The sequence below is a fragment of the Malus domestica genome, chromosome 07 (genome assembly GCF_042453785.1).
Source record: "Malus domestica chromosome 07, GDT2T_hap1".
NCBI lineage: Eukaryota > Viridiplantae > Streptophyta > Magnoliopsida > Rosales > Rosaceae > Malus > Malus domestica.
The window spans coordinates 24999695-25016275 of NC_091667.1; the positions used below are offsets into that span (position 1 = coordinate 24999695).

The 16581-nt window shown below is 35.9% G+C and overlaps 1 protein-coding gene across 1 annotated transcript; it reads right to left on the reverse strand.

Moving 5' to 3' along the window:
* Window positions 1–8719: 8719 nt before the first annotated feature.
* On the reverse strand, window positions 8720–10249 carry LOC103420998 (PTI1-like tyrosine-protein kinase 1). Its single transcript, XM_029105819.2, has one exon. The coding sequence runs from the start codon at window positions 10072–10074 to the stop codon at window positions 8881–8883; it is 1194 nt and encodes a 397-aa protein (XP_028961652.2). The 5' UTR covers window positions 10075–10249; the 3' UTR covers window positions 8720–8880.
* Between the last annotated feature and the right edge of the window lie 6332 nt (window positions 10250–16581).

Here is a 16581-nt window from a genome sequence, read left to right on the forward strand (position 1 = left end):
GAATAATAAAACCTAATATTAATGAATAATAATCCAATTTGATAATAATCCAATTTAATGAATAATCCAATTTAATAAATAATCCAATTTGATAATAATCCAATTTAATGAATAATCCAATTTGATAATAATCCAATTTAATGAATAATCCAATTTAATGAAGAATAATCCAATTTGATAATAAAACCCAATATTAATGAATAATAATCCAATTTGATAATTAAAAAAACCTAATATTAATGAATAATAATCCAATTTGATAAAAAAATAATCCTAATATAAAACATGGTGATGATGAATAATAATCCAATTTGATAATAATCCAATTTAATGAATAATCCAATTTAATGAATAATCCAATTTGATAATAATCCAATTTAATGAATAATCCAATTTGATAATAATCCAATTTAATGAATAATCCAATTTAATGAAGAATAATCCAATTTGATAATAAAACCCAATATTAATGAATAATAATCCAATTTGATAATTAAAAAAACCTAATATTAATGAATAATAATCCAATTTGATAAAAAAATAATCCTAATATAAAACATGGTGATGAATAATAATCCAATTTGATAATAATCCAATTTAATGAATAATCCAATTTAATGAAGAATAATCCAATTTGATAATAAAACCTAATATTAATGAATAATAATCCAATTTGATAATTAAAAAAAACCTAATATTAATGAATAATAATCCAATTTGATAATAAAACCTAATATTAATAAAATAATAAATAACATTAAACATATTAAAATTATCCTAGGGAATAATTATACAACATTACTTAATTACTTAAAAAAATTAACATGTAATTGTTAACATTACTTAATTACTTACAAAAATTAACATGCAAGTATTAATTACTTAAAAAAATTAACATACGAGTCCACACAAATTTATTTGTGGTTGTATAAATTACAATAATATAAATTTAAGTTTGTAAACTTACCTTAAATATGGAACCGTTTGTGTTCAAGCTTTGGAATGGATCTCGAATGGCTTTGAAAATGGTAAGGGAAATAAAATAATAAATAACATTAAACATATTAAAATTATCCTAGGGAATAATTATACAACATTACTTAATTACTTAAAAAAATTAACATGTAATTGTTAACATTACTTAATTACTTACAAAAATTAACATGCAAGTATTAATTACTTAAAAAAATTAACATACGAGTCCACACAAATTTATTTGTGGTTGTATAAATTACAATAATATAAATTTAAGTTTGTAAACTTACCTTAAATATGGAACCGTTTGTGTTCAAGCTTTGGAATGGATCTGGAATGGCTTTGAAAATGGTAAGGGAAATAAAATAATAAATAACATTAAACATATTAAAATTATCCTAGGGAATAATTATACAACATTACTTAATTACTTAAAAAAATTAACATGTAATTGTTAACATTACTTAATTACTTACAAAAATTAACATGCAAGTATTAATTACTTAAAAAAATTAACATACGAGTCCACACAAATTTATTTGTGGTTGTATAAATTACAATAATATAAATTTAAGTTTGTAAACTTACCTTAAATATGGAACCGTTTGTGTTCAAGCTTTGGAATGGATCTGGAATGACTTTGAAAATGGTAAGGGAAGAAGAAGAAACGAAAATGCTGAATGCCTCTGATAGTGATACTCCACCTCTGATAAGGTGAAATAATATAATAGACAATGGCACACTGTTCTGCATGTGAAAGAATATCACGGACTCACAGTGGCACACGGACACGGTTTCATTATAAAAGCAGTATTATTTGATGTCCATGGTCTGAAACTGCAAAAAGTTATGGACATATTGTGAAATCAGTCAGGCATCTCAGATGAGATGACCCAACCACACTAGCATCAAAGGGCCACATAAATTTTTTGCAAGTATTGCTTGCTTAATAAGCTAGAATCTAAAACCAAAAAGTAAGAATATTATTGGTGTTACAGCTTTACAGGTTACGAATGTATTATATTTATATGTCTGTACACAGGTCCACAGTCACCTCACACGACACCACACACACACACCGACATGACACCACACACGCACACAACCCACGCACACTCACCTCTCACACGCATACGGTCTCTCACTCTCGAACCTTCTTTCTTCTCTTCTCTGAGTCCATTCTCCCCCTTCTCCGTTCTCCCACAGGCCACAACAACAAACACAGATCTCCCAAGTCCCACCCACGTACGTCTCTCGATCCTTCTCCCCCCCCACACACACACGCACAGAGACCCAAGGTCTCTCGATCCTTTTCCCACTCCCACATACACGCACAGAGACCCACATCGGCAAATCGGCTTCTGCTTCTCCCTCGTTGCCGCCGCCGTCGTCTCTCTCATTTTTCTCTGCGCCGAGGGTCCAAGACCCATATACACACACGCACACCCATCATCATCAGCATCGTCTTTCTCCCTCTCCTTCTCATCTCTGCAACTCGGCGAACTCCGGCGAGGCCGTGCGTGTGTCGACTCACTTTCCGAACACCTCCGATGGTTTCACGGCAAACTTCATATATAAAAACTTTCATCTCGTCTTCTTTTTCATTTTCATACCTAGATCGGAGTCTAGGGTCCTGTTTTACAGTCGGCCGGAGCTTCTACAGCTCCGGCGTTCTTCTCCGAGCGGTCAGGGTCCGATATTATCACGAAAACCATTTGGATATTGAAAAAAAAATCGGTTCTCTCAAAAACCGATAATATCGGCGATATATCGCTGATATTATCGGCATTTCGGACCATGGTCGTGGCAAGAGAACGACTTGAAACTCGATGGTCAATCGCTAGAAAAACTAAGGGAAGTTCTCCGAGGTCTTTTATGTATTCCAACCCCACTAAATCAAACATCCATCATATAAAATTGCTTCTAAATCATGAAAGAAGAAAGAAGGAGATGACCTAAGGCTTACCTTGGTCGGGGATGGTGGAAACTTGCTAGAGAATGAGGTGATGAGTGATTCTCGGCTTAGTCGTTTTTGTGCAGTGAGCATAGATAGAGAGCTTCGAGGGTTTGAGATGAAAGGGAAAAGGGAAACATGACGAGATGTTGTAGTTGAGTGGTTCTTTGCCATGAAAATGGTGATGGTAGTGGTCTCAGCCTCATGGTCGTTCAGTGTTTGCAGAAAGAAATGAGAATGTTAGTACTAGTTTGGCACTGAGGTGCTTTAAAAAAAAAACTGCTTATTTTATGAGTTTTTACGGTTAAGGTGTTTGGTAAACTAAAAAAATTTGGATTATTTTGGAAGCTATGGTGATTGACATCAGAAAAGCAGCTAAATGCTGCTTTGAAAAACTGCTTTTTTTTCTTTCAAAATATGTGGAGCTACAATGCTTCTTTAATGAAACTTCCAAAGTCCAATAGCACCCTCGTCACTTTTACAAAATGGCGGACCTCTTTAACACTTAAACTGAAATCTCTCATTCTCATTCTCCCCCCGCATCGGACCTTAGGATTGCAATATTCCCTCCCACTCTTGCTCAACAACGACCACCACCACTGCACCAAAGTTCATCCCTATCTTCCTTCTAGATCCTCCAAATACACAAATAAGAAAGAGACTCCACCCTTTGAGAAACCATTTTTAAAAATTTGTGGATTGGAACGAATCACAGAATTTGAGCGAGAATCAACCTAGAACCTGAGCGAGAATCAACCTAGAATCCGAGCAAGAATTAGTCCAGAATCCAAGAGAGAAAAAGATTCCCACTTGCAATCTTCCTTATTCAACCCATAATCTGAGTGAGAATTAGTCTAAATAGATGAAAGAGATGATCAGATCGAAGCCAGATGAAGGTGATGATGGCATATTATCTCGGAAAACAGATAGAAAGTAGACGCACAAACTCACAAACAAAACTCATTCACCTTCTATCTCCATGTCCAAACCCTCTTCTGGGACTCCATCTGCTGCCATTATACCCTCAATATTTCCTTCTAAATCGCTTAAACGGAGGTGGCAGACACCTTTGCGATGGGGAGTGCCTGCGATCCCTAAACGAGGTGGAGGACTGAGGCTGCTCCGGATGTTGTAGTCTCTCTCTATTTGTATCCCTCTCTCGAATAGCAGGAGGCGAATGGAGCGATTTCAATCGCAATAATCTGGTGTGACTGGGTGCGGCTATGAGGGTGGTGAAGGAGAAAATAGAGGTGATGACGGAGAAAATGAGGGATGAGAGGTTGCATGAGAAGTGGACGGTGAAAATGAGGGAGATGAGAGTTTAGATTAGAATTGGAGAGTTTGAGTGCTTGTAGAATTCTCGAGAGAGATTAAAATAAAAAATGATAGAAAAATAAAATAAGTTATATTAGATAAGTAATATAATATGAAATCCTTTTTAGTCATTTCACATTGTTACAACAATTTTATATAGAAATTTACCAAACACTTAAATACTGTTTTTTTTGGTAAAAACACTTTTATACAAAAAATTAGCAAACACTTAACTGCTTTATTTTACAGTTGTTTATTCTCATAGCACATCAGAAGTTGTATTTTTTTTTAAGCACAAAAATATCAAACTAGCCCTTAGAGATAGATGGAGGGAAAGAGAGAGAGTAAAAGAGAGAGAGACAAAGTGAGGGAAAAAGAAAGGGAGACATAATGAGAGGGAGACACAATTTTGCCCCTCATTGGGAAACGTGCATAAATAATTCAATTTACGCCTCGTTCGTGCTCATGTGTTCGTAAGGGCACATACTACTTATAAAAATGTGCAAAGAAACAAAAGAGTGACAAGCACTCGAATGTCCACAAGGGATTTACACGTAGGATTTCCATTTAGCCCATCAGGGACATCTTCGTAATTTTCCAAGGTTGGAAAATGAAATAATATTAAGTTAGGGACAGGATGTCACAGTTAATATATTTTTTTTCTTCTACTTTTTCTTTCTCTCTTTTTTTTTTTTCCTCTTATTCCTTTTCTCCTTCTCCTTTCTTCTTTCAGCTCATTTAAAAGAAATTTTTCCTAATCAATTAAAGTCGTGATAGCGATTTATCGTCGGTTTGGGATTTAGGTTTGCGAAAAATGATGATGAGGACGACGTCATACCAAATCCAAACAATGGTGATCTGTGGCTCATGACAGGATATACTAATTTTTCTTCGATCAGGAGAATTCTATGCTAAAATTCTTGCTCTACCACTGAATCCTTGGGACATTTTTATTAAAATTATCTATTGAACCTACACTTTGGCAATTATCATATAAAATTGTTGAGGGTATATTCTCTTTTTTATTTTGTGCAGCCTATGAAGCAAAATAGTACAGCTTCTCATAAGATTAGGATGTTTAGAGTAGGGGTGGGCATGGGTTGGTTTGGGTCGATTTTGTGCCAAAACCAAAACCAAATCGACTAGGTCGGTTTCGCAAAATTGCAAAACAAAACCGACCAAGTTAGGTCTAAAACCGATCAAGTAGGTTAACCGAATGTGGTGGGTTGGTTTGGATTGGTTCTCATTTTGTGTGAAGACGAAAATACAAAATAAATTTCACTTCCAAAAGTTACAAAACATAACACCAATATGGGTGATTACTCAAAGGAAAGCACAAATGAAGCAGCCCAAGGAGAGCACCAAAGCAGCAGTTGATGCGTTTTCCAAATGGTGCCCATGTTCTTCTCCAAAGGGACCCTTAAAGTAATCATGTTTTTTTTTTCATGTGATGGAAACACGGTAACTCGTAAATAACTAACCATTTATATTACTACACGTATTAATTATGATTAAAAATTAAAATTATAGATATGCGGGTCGGTTCGGTTAACCGCACCCTAACAATTTTGGGAACCGATTAGGGTAGGTGTGGTTCGGGCTGTTTAATCGGTTTTTTTTTTTCTTAAAACGCCCAGCCCTAGTTTAGAGTAATTCATGTGAAACTTAAATTGTTGACGAAACTTGTAGTACAAGATTAGAAACATGTCTATAACATCGCGTTTTGCTTTCCTCTCACTACAAAGATAAGTTCTCAGGGAGAGGTAAGATCTTTTCCTCTCGTTAAAAAGAGAAACTTGCATGTAACAAGTTGCATATACGCTCACTAGAAAGATATATATAATATATAAGAGCATGTCCTTTATGCAAAGGGATCCCCAATTTTTTTCAAAAAATGGGGATTAGGTGTGGGACCCACTCCACATCGAACTTCAACGATCTGAACCGTCTATTTTGTAAGTCTCGATTCATAGATCATCTTTACAAAAATTCAATTCAATACGAAATCATTTTATCAAGATAAAATTTCATTGTTTCTTATATAACAAAGTATTCGTTAAATTTTTTGAACCTAATTAGATATCTTAAATATTTCCGATTTGACTCATATTTTGCAAGGATGATCTATAAAATACAACTTTAAAAAGTAGAACGTTTGGATCGTTAAAATTCGATGTGGTGTAGATCCCACAACTAATCCTCTTTTTCATAAAAAAATAGAAATCTGTTTCCTTAAAGGTTCCAATATAAGAGAACGTAAGAGTCATTCTTCCTTCATCACATTATCACTTATACACTTATAAAGACAAGAATAAAAATGTATATACGTGATTACATGCAAGTTATTTAATTACATATTAGTGCGTTGTAAATTTGAAAGGAGTAGACCGTTAGCCAATTAATTCGATAATTATGAAGGAAAACTAATGAAAATGGTTTGAAAATTTTGAGTTTTAATGATAAGGACAAAATAAAGAGTAAAGTGAATAGTAATAGGATTGACTTTTTAGTGTAAAAATGTAGTTTTTCATTAAAATAAACAGTAGCATGAGTTTTTCGTTAAAATTCCATAATTCTGAGTGAACAGCAAAGAGAGAAACCATGCATTCTTACCTGGTGTGCGAAAAAACAATAATTAACAATGCTAATTAGTGTTATATGATTTGATTAAGTCTTCTGTTAACGCAGCCTATTAATTAATATATCCAATTTTGGTAGTCAAAAATGCAATTTTATATAGTTATGCTCTGCATTAAGTCTCGGAAGATCTAAGACTTGACCATGTCATACACAGTCACGCACAGTCTCTTTTAATTAAGGTGAAGCTGATGTTTGATTCCTCATTTCTAAATGGTCAAATCTCATTTTGTGGAACGACAGCTACATCCAATTGATGGATAAAATGACGGCTGCAATTGTATCATGAGAGAAACCCTTTCGTTTCATCCAATCAAATTTAATACGTCTCATTTACAAATAAAAACAAGGGTAAAAAATTGTTTACTACCCTCATATTTTGTGGTTTTCAACATTTAGTATATCAAGTTTTTTTCGTCTCAGATTCATACCTAAAGTGTAAATTTTGGAACAGTCTCATACATCTATTAGTCAAACTGTTAAATTTGCCGTTAATTGTGACGTGGCGCCATGATTGAACGCCACGTATCATTCACGTTTTTTTTTTCTTTTCTTCTTTCTTCTGCAATTTTTTTTTCTTCCTCCTTCTCCTTCTTCCTTCCTCCTTCCTCCTTCCTTCCCCTTCTTCTCCTTCTTCTTCCTTCTTCTTCTCCTTCTTCTTCTCCTCCCTCCAAATCTGGGGAAGTTTTTTTTTTTTTTTTTTTTTTTTCTTCTTCTTCCTCCTTTTTCCTCATTCTTCTTCTTCTTCCTCCGACTGCAACCTTTTTTTTTTCTTCCTCCTTCTTCTCCTTCTTTCTTCCTCCTTCTTCTCCTTCCTTCCCCTCCTCCTCCTTCTTCTTCTTCTTCTTCTTCTTCTTCTTCTTCTTCGAATTTGGGGAAGATGAAGGTTTTTTTTTTTTTTTTTTTTTTTTGAGGAAGAAGGAAGAAGGGGAAGGAAGAAGGGGGAAGAAAGAATGAGAAGAAGAAGGAGGAAGAAGGACGAAGAAGAAGAAGGAAGAAAAAAAAAAGTTGTAGTTGGAGGAAGAAGAAGAAGAAGAAGAAGGAAGAAGGAAGAAGAAGAAAGAAGAAAGAAGGAAAAAAAGAAAAGAAAACCTTCATCTTCCCCAGATTCGGAGGAAGAAGAGGAAGAAGAAGAAGGAAGAAGAAGGAAGAAGGAGAAGAAGGGGAAGGAAGAAGGAGAAGGAGGAAGAAAAAAAAAGAAAAAAAGAAGTTGAAGTCGGAGGAAGAAGAAGAAGAAGAAGAAAGAGGAAGAAGGAGGAAGAAGAAGAAAGAAGAAAAAAGAAAAAAGAAAAAAGAAATCCCCAGATTCGGAGGAAGGGGAAGGAAGAAGGAGAAGAAGGGGAAGAAAGAAGGAGGAAGGAAGAAGGAGAAGGAGGAAGAAAAAAAAAGTTGCAGAAGAAGGAAGAAGAAGGAAGAAGGAGGAAGGAAGAAGGATAAGGAGGAAGAAAAAAAAAGTTGCAGAAGAAGGAAGAAAAGAAAAAAAACGTGGATGACACGTGGCGTCCAGTTATGGCGCCACGTCACAATTAACGGCAGATTTAACAGTTTGACTAACGGATGTATGAGACTGTCTCAAAATTTACACTTTAGGTATGAATCTGAGACGAAAAAAACTTGATGTACTAAATGTTGAAAACCACAAAACATGAGGGTAGTAAACAATCTTTTACCCAAATATTACTGGACCGTAATAGTTGTTTCAATTTTAATTTTGAAGTTTCATTTTTGTGGTATTGGTGGAAGGAAAGTACATGAGAGAAAATATAAATAAAAAGGGTGGAGAGAAAGTGAGTGATTGGAGGGCATTAGGGAGAAATGGAGCAACACAACACAAAAATATGAGATCAAATTTCTGTAAATTCTTTGTTTCAATGAATCATTTTGTATGTAAAATTATTCACATAATTATTTACAATTTTAATCAATAACATAAAACCTCTAAATAAATAAATAAACTAAAATTCCGAAATAAAATTTGAACCCCAGAAAAAAAAAAAAAATCAGCGAGGGGCAAACGAAACAGAGATGTCAATAGGCACGCTCATCTTCTCCGCCCAACTATGCGACTCCAAAAACAGCTTCGAAACCAAACCCGCAACCGGACCCATATCGGGCCGCCTATCCGGATCCTCCTCCACACACTCCAACGCCACCAATACCATCTTCTCAGCCACATCCATCGGAAACGAATCCTTTAGCCTCCCATCCACCCACCTCCGCACCCCGCCACATCCCCCACTCAACGCCTCCCTCGCCGACTCGATCAAACTCACCCTCCTATACCCGCCGCCCCCGCCATTTCCGTCCATTATGTACTTCAACGGCTCCTCCCCGGAGATTAGCTCCAAGAGCACCACCCCAAAAGCGTAGACGTCGCACTTCTGGGTCACGATTCCGGTGAGCTGAAACTCCGGCGCCATGTACCCGCGCGTGCCCTCCATTCTGGTCGACCGAGCCTGGGTCTCGCCGCATAGCTCTGCCGTACCGAAGTGGCAGATTTTGGCGCCAAGCACGAGGTGGTCCTGCTCGGAGACGATGATGCTGGAGCTCTTGATGTGGTTGTGGACGAAGGTAGAGTCGAGGCCGGAGCAGTGGTGGATGTAATCGAGGCCGTGGGCGAGGTCGGTAGCGATCTGCATCCGGGAGAGCCACGACGACAGGACGGTGTAGCTCGGGTTCTTCGGGTTGCGGAGGCAGTCGGCGAGGTTGGCGCCGGCTACGAATTCGTAGACGAGGTAAACGTAGCTTCCGGAGAGGGAGGCGCCGAGGAGCTTGATGAGGCTGGAGTGGTGGGATTTGGAGATGAGGGAGAGGAGGCGGTGGAGGTCGGGGAGGGAGAGGGGGAGGCGGGACTTGCGCTGGAAGACGACGGCGTCTTCGGAGCGGATGGAGCAGCGCCAGGAGGAGGAGGTGGAGGAGGAGGAGAGGCGGCGGTGGGGGAGGAAGTTGGAGGTGGCGGAGCGGATCTCGGAGAGGTCGTAGATTTGGGGGTTCTGAGGGAGGGAGGATTTAAAGGATTTGAGGGAGGCGACGGAGGAGGAGGTGAAGGATTTGGAGAAGTTATAGCTGGAGTTGTCGATGGTGGTGCTGAAAAGGGCGGAGTAGGGGTCGGGGAATGATGAGGAGGAGGATTTTCGGTGTTTGATGGGGCTCTTGGGCTCAATCGCCTGCGTGCTCTTTTTGGTCCTGAACATAGGGGCGGCGGTAAAGGGAGCGGCGGGAGGCGGCGTCGATCATAGCAGAATTGGGAATCGAAGAAGAAATGGAGTTGTGTATTTTTTTCGCTTTCCTTTTTTTTTGTTTTTTTTTTTTGGTATGGTGTTTAGAAATATAGGGGGAGAAGGTCGTTCCCACGGAGCACATAAAATTCAAGGAGGCAGATTTTCTGCCCTCTACTGTTTGAGTGCCATTTTTATAGATTCTTATTTTGTGCGGTCATGATTAAGCTAAATTAACATTTTATATTAATTTTTTATGAAGATAATAAGACAACAAACAATAAAAATATAAAATGCTAACATGGCTTAACAGTGACCGCACAAATAGGAGGGGATGAGAAGAGCACCCAAATAGGAGGGCAGACAATCTGGCTTCAAAATTCAATCCGTATTTTACACGATATGTTTTGTATTCGATTTTTAATGTTGGTGAATTATAGATGATAACCATGAGATTTAAATGCCTCTGTAAATCTTTTTTATCTCCAAAAAAATTCGGTATTTTTTTAACTAAAATAATATTTAGTAACAAAATTTTCTGTTAGAACCCAACGAGAACCTTTTGCTTATTCTTTCGTAAAGGCTGAATTATCAAATACAGTCGATAAAATACTAATACTTTCTTCTAAGATGGACTAAACCACATAATAAATCAATAATAATAAATTAGTACAAATGTTTACTCAACTACTTATATTTTTAAGTTGAGATCAACATAAAAAGGATGATCCTGTCTATCTATTTGTACGCTATTCAAGCAGCCCTTCATATATCATAATATAAGTAGAGAATTGATATATTTTTTCATATTCCTTCACTTATCCATAACATACAAAACGACTGCTTGAATACCGAACACTTTGAAAAGCTTCTCTACACGAGGGGCCAACGACATGCAGGGCTTTTCTGGTGCTGGTCAAATGTCTGCGGAATGACAAACACAACATTTGGGTCAAGACTCAAGAACACGAAAAGGATAATCAGAATCAAAACACCTTTTTTTTCCTTTCATTTCTTTCTAATAAACAATTAAAGTTATTTTGTTTTACTTTTTACGAATAAAAATATCAAAAATAGAAACTAAAAAAACAGTAATCAGCACAGCACCGTTGCCATAATACTACTTAATTTTCTAGTAACTGTGTCTAATTACGGTGTAAATCCGGGATATTTTCATTAAATAATTTTAAAGTAGTTTTGTAGGTTGTGAAAATGAAAGCACTTACGTATATCTCAGTCGGCCCGCAAGGGCAGAAGAAGTTGAGTTCCACAAGCTATGACGTCTCAATAAGAGCTTTAGAGAAGTCTAGGTGAAATGTTATGCATATTTGACGTCAAAAGTTTATTCAACTGAAGTGTTGTTTGCTAACTGGATTTAAAAACATTGTGATTATGAGTCAAATTTGATATTTACGTCAAATTTATTTTTAATTCATTTTAATAGTTTATCTCTTATTCCACTAACATTTCAATTAATAAAAATTTTGTTTCAACTTTCTTTTTAATATTTACAACAATTTAAAGATCTATTTAAATAAAAATAATAATATTTGACAATTCAATTGAAGAGCTACAAAATTTAACATAAAACTTGAGATTGTCACATCAACCATCAATTGTAATTTAACTATTATAATTTGACATATCTCTTAAAGGACCTGGATTATCTGCCCTCCCTCATCCCATAACATTTTCATCCCCTCCTAATTCTGTGGTCACGGTTAAGTCACGTTAACATTTTATATTCCCATTGTTTTTTATCTTATTATTTCTATAAAAGAATCAATACAAAATATTGACGTAGCTTAACCATGACTACATAAATAAAAAATGATGAGAAATGTATGAAATAGGGAGGACAGACAATCCAGGTCCTCTCTTAAAAATGGTCTATGAGGCCAAACACATGCACCTATCCTACATAGGCTATAGTATAGACGCGGAGAAAAAGGAAATAAAAAGGGAAGAAAGATGTAAAAATAATTCTAAAGAAGTTTCCGGTATCTAATAATGTAATATCAAACTATGTTCTATTTATGTAATTCAACTAATCAAATATTTATTTACTAACTGACGAGAAATTCTTGAGCGCTGAGGACCAGATCCATTATATAGCCCATGTGTCTATTATTTATTATCTTTCGTTTAAGAAGAGAATATTCTTTGATCCTAACATGAAAAATATGCATTTTGAGGATTGCTGTGCCGATTGATTTTGTATTTGTGTGGTTGCATCTAGATTGACTCTCTAGATTGCATACGTACCCTTGGTGGAATCAAACCAGCGTAATTCATAAAGAATTTGGAATTCAATTTGGATCTGTGTGATTTGTAACATTTGAGGGATATTTGAATTGTATAGTCTGGAGTCGGACTAACATTTAGAATAGTGCATTTTGATTTTTCATTTGTCACGATGCAATCGAATTCGTAGTTAGGTGCTGCCCTGCGAGTTTTTGCTATGTTGCTGCCATAGAGAGACAGAAGGTCTGATTTCAGAGTGTTCGAGCTGCAGTCCAACGGACGCGTGCGCGGTTCTTCCTGGACCCTTGAGGAGGACGAACCAGTCGGTGACTTGGTGGCGCGGACGGTCTTGATGCGACTGTTCTTTCTTTTTTGTTGTTTGATAACTTAGGGAGGGTTCTTCGTTAGAGGTGGTGTTGTTTTGTTAATGCTTACCAGCAGAAAAGAAGAAAAATAATAATAGGTAGAGAAATATGGCACAGAGGTTTTATACCTTCTGAATGTTGCTCTCTCCTTCCTTGAAAGACTTGGTTCGGAATCGCCGGTGATGAAATTTTTTTGTCTATCTTTTTGCAGCACTTCGTTGTGTTCGAGTACCTATTTTACTATTTATTTACTCCGAAAGCTACATTTTCTTGCAATATATTTGATTTAAATGAAATGAATTTCATGATTTTGTATTCTCAAGCTAGATTAACGAGATGGAAATTTTATTGGATCTCATTAGTTTTAATGAGTTAAATGAGTCAAGTATAATATAAATTGAGCGTGTGTGCTTTTGGCATATTTAAGATCGAGTAATGCTAGAGAGATTAAATTTGGTGACTAAATTTTGAAAATTAAAAAATATGAAAGTTGATGATTGATTTATTAGTTAAGTGTTGATTTAGATGCTCATTTCTATTAGTAACACATAATTTAGTTTACAATTTTAATCTCCCTAACATTATTCATTGAATATCACATGTGTTTCTTTCTTTTTGGGTTTCAAATACATCGTGTTATTTAAATGTTATGCAGGGTACGTGCCCACTTCAAGAAGAAGACGGCCTTTATCCTTTTATTGCACAGAAAAGAAAAATGAAAGCTTTGCCTTCTCTTCTATTCTCATGAGCAAGGAAGAAAATATCAGTAATATCGGAAATATCGGTAGTCCGAAAACACGGAAATATCGATGGAAATATCGGTAAAATATCGATATCGATAAAAATTACATGGAAATCACGGAAATTGTAAGAAAAACTTGGAAATTTTTAATGAAACTTTGTAGGATGTTTATTTAGTCAATTATCTATTAGTTTATCACAAAAAATTGGAAGGAAATGCATTGCATGATGGATTTAACTGATTTAAGTTGATTATATAGCGAGATGGCAAACATTGTGAGTATAGAAAATATGTAGTAATTAATGAAAGAAGTTTAAACACGCCATAATCATTTATATATAATTAATTAGTACAATATTTGGAGGTTTTATTTAGGATATTAAAAAAAAAAGGGAAGTGAATAAAATGATGAAGAATAATGTGCCGAATTTGATACTTTAAATTTCTTACCCATAAGAATAAGACTAAACTTTAATTTGGATGCCGATTATGTTTTTTCAAGTTTATATAAAGTAAAAGAATTGAATTTTGGAAGCCAGGAGTGTGTCAATTGAATTTTGGCCGGCGTGCAAGGTATCAATCTCTTCGTCTCGTCGAGTAGTACAACTTTCCTTTTTGTTTCACTCAATTTCGTTGAGTATTGAAAAAGTTATACTCATTTAAATCTTACCCAGATTCCGGCGACCTCAGTGGCTTTCGAGGCAATTTCCGGCCAAACCACAACGAGTCAGACGTCTTGTAAGGTACCATTCTCTTCGTCTCTTCGAGGGCTACAACTTTCCTTTTTGTTTCACTCAATGTCGTTGCGTATTGAAAAAGTTATACTCATTTGAATCTTACCCAATTTCCGGCGACCTCAGTGGCTTTCAAGGCAATTTCCGGCCAAACCACGGCGAGTTGGCCGGCGTTCAAGGTATTAATCTCTTCGTCTCGTCGAGTAGTACAACTTTCCTTTTTGTTTCACTCAATTTAGTTGAGTATTAAAAAAGTTATACTCATTTGAATCTTACCCAGTTTCCGCCGATCTCAGTGACTTTCGAGGCATTTTACGGCCAAACCACGACGATTTAGACGTCGTGTGAGGTACCATTCTCTTCGTCTCTTCGAGGGCTACAACTTTCGTTTTTTTCTTGCTTGATTTCGTTGAGTTTTGACAAAGTTATGGCCGTTTAAAGTGGGTGTAAAATTTCGGCCAAAATTCTGATTTTCTCTCCAATTGGGGGAGTCCCACATCGCCCATGTGAGGGCAGTGAGCAAGCAATTTTTCCTATAAAATCCACATTCCCCCAGCTGAGAAAATCCTAACTTGATTGGCCTTTGGGCTATGATCAAGTGAAGTATATGTTGAGTTTTCTTAACATATTTAAGCATTTTTTAGTATTATGTTGTGATATTAACGATATTTATCGAAAATATTGAAAATATTGCGATATTTTGACGAAAATTATTTGGATAGTTAAAAAAATTTCGGATCTTCAAAAAAACGATAATATCGGCAATATTTTGCCGATATTATCTATATTTAAATCATTGCTCATGAGCAAGCCGACACAGAAACAATTGCAGCAGAATGTGACCACTTAGAGATTTTCTAGAAGTTAGACAGCGAGATGCGAGGATGCTATGACTGCGGCAAGTAAACTCAAGATAATAAGTTGGTGTTAAGCTAGCGGGTTTGACTAGTCAGTCCAACGGATTATAATTTTTATATACAGAATATTTCATTTGATATCAATTTCAAGATGTCATAGACTCTTAGCACATATGAGTATACATAGTAATCTAGATGTCATAAATACTATATGAATTAGAGGAACTAGACCGTCAATTTGGATGATTACTCATTAATAATTAACCGTTGGAATTGAGTTAGATTGGTTATGGTGAATCGGATGCTCTAGTGTTTTTCGCAATTGATTTATAATTTTATTTCTTTGTTGTTCTTGTCACTTATTTAATCTCATTTGATTTTTATTTACATTTACAACTTCAAAGTTCTTTCCCAAATCATCAATCTTTCAATTCCAATTCAAGTGCAATTTAAATTAAAGTTAGATAATTAGAATGATATCAATCTTAGTTGGAACGATCTTGTGCTTGCCTACTATACTACTTTACAGTATGTACACTTGCGAGCACTAAAATTTGAACTTTATTGGGTTAATTTCGGTTAATCTAATTTTGGCAACAAGTTTTTGGCGCCGTCGACGAAGATTGAATTAGTTCTATTTATAGCTTATTTTTATTGTTATTTGTGTTGATTTTAATTTTTGTTTTTGTTTTCTTTTCTTTTTAGGTACTTTTTGAAGTTCATGCACGGTCGCTATTCTCGGAGTCGAGAGCTTTTACCACACGATTTAGAAATTAAGGGAACCTTCTGACACATACAAAGAGAGTAAATAAGGCCACCATAACCTATTTATGAAATGGCTCTCCCTAATCTGAATGAGAACCGAACGTTGATGGAGTATTTTGCTCTTATTGTGACAACCTCACCATCATGCATCGTTCGTCTGCAAATTGCTGCCAACAACATCGAGTAGAAACCATCTTTCATTAAAATGATGTCGTCATTTTATGGCTTGTCAAACGAAGATCCTAATTTGCATATCAATGAGTTTCTTGAGAGTGGTGACACTCTCAAGATCCATAATGTGACAGTTGAAGCAGTAAGGTTGTGTTTGTTTCCTTTTTCATTGAAAGACAAGGCGAAGTCTTGACCTCAATCTCTTCCACTCAACTCAATCACAACTTGGAATGACTTGGCAAGCAAATTTTTGCAAAAATTCTTCCCTCCTTCCAAGACTACTAAGTTAAGGAATGACATAATGACTTTTGCTCAATTCATGGCGAGCCCTTTTATGAGAGTTAGGAGCGATTTAGAGATTTTTTGTTAAAGTGACCACACCATGGTCTACCGAAATGGCTGCAACTTCAGAATTTCTATCAAGGTTTAAGCACTGATAATAATCGGATGATAGATGCTCCCAATAGGGGTGCTCTAATGACAAAAAATATTGATGAAGCTTTTGCACTATTCAATTCATTGGCTGCTAATTCTCAAACTTGGGGTACTCATAGAGATACCAAAGAAGGCCGGAAGACATGAGATTGACGCCATGTTAGCTATGG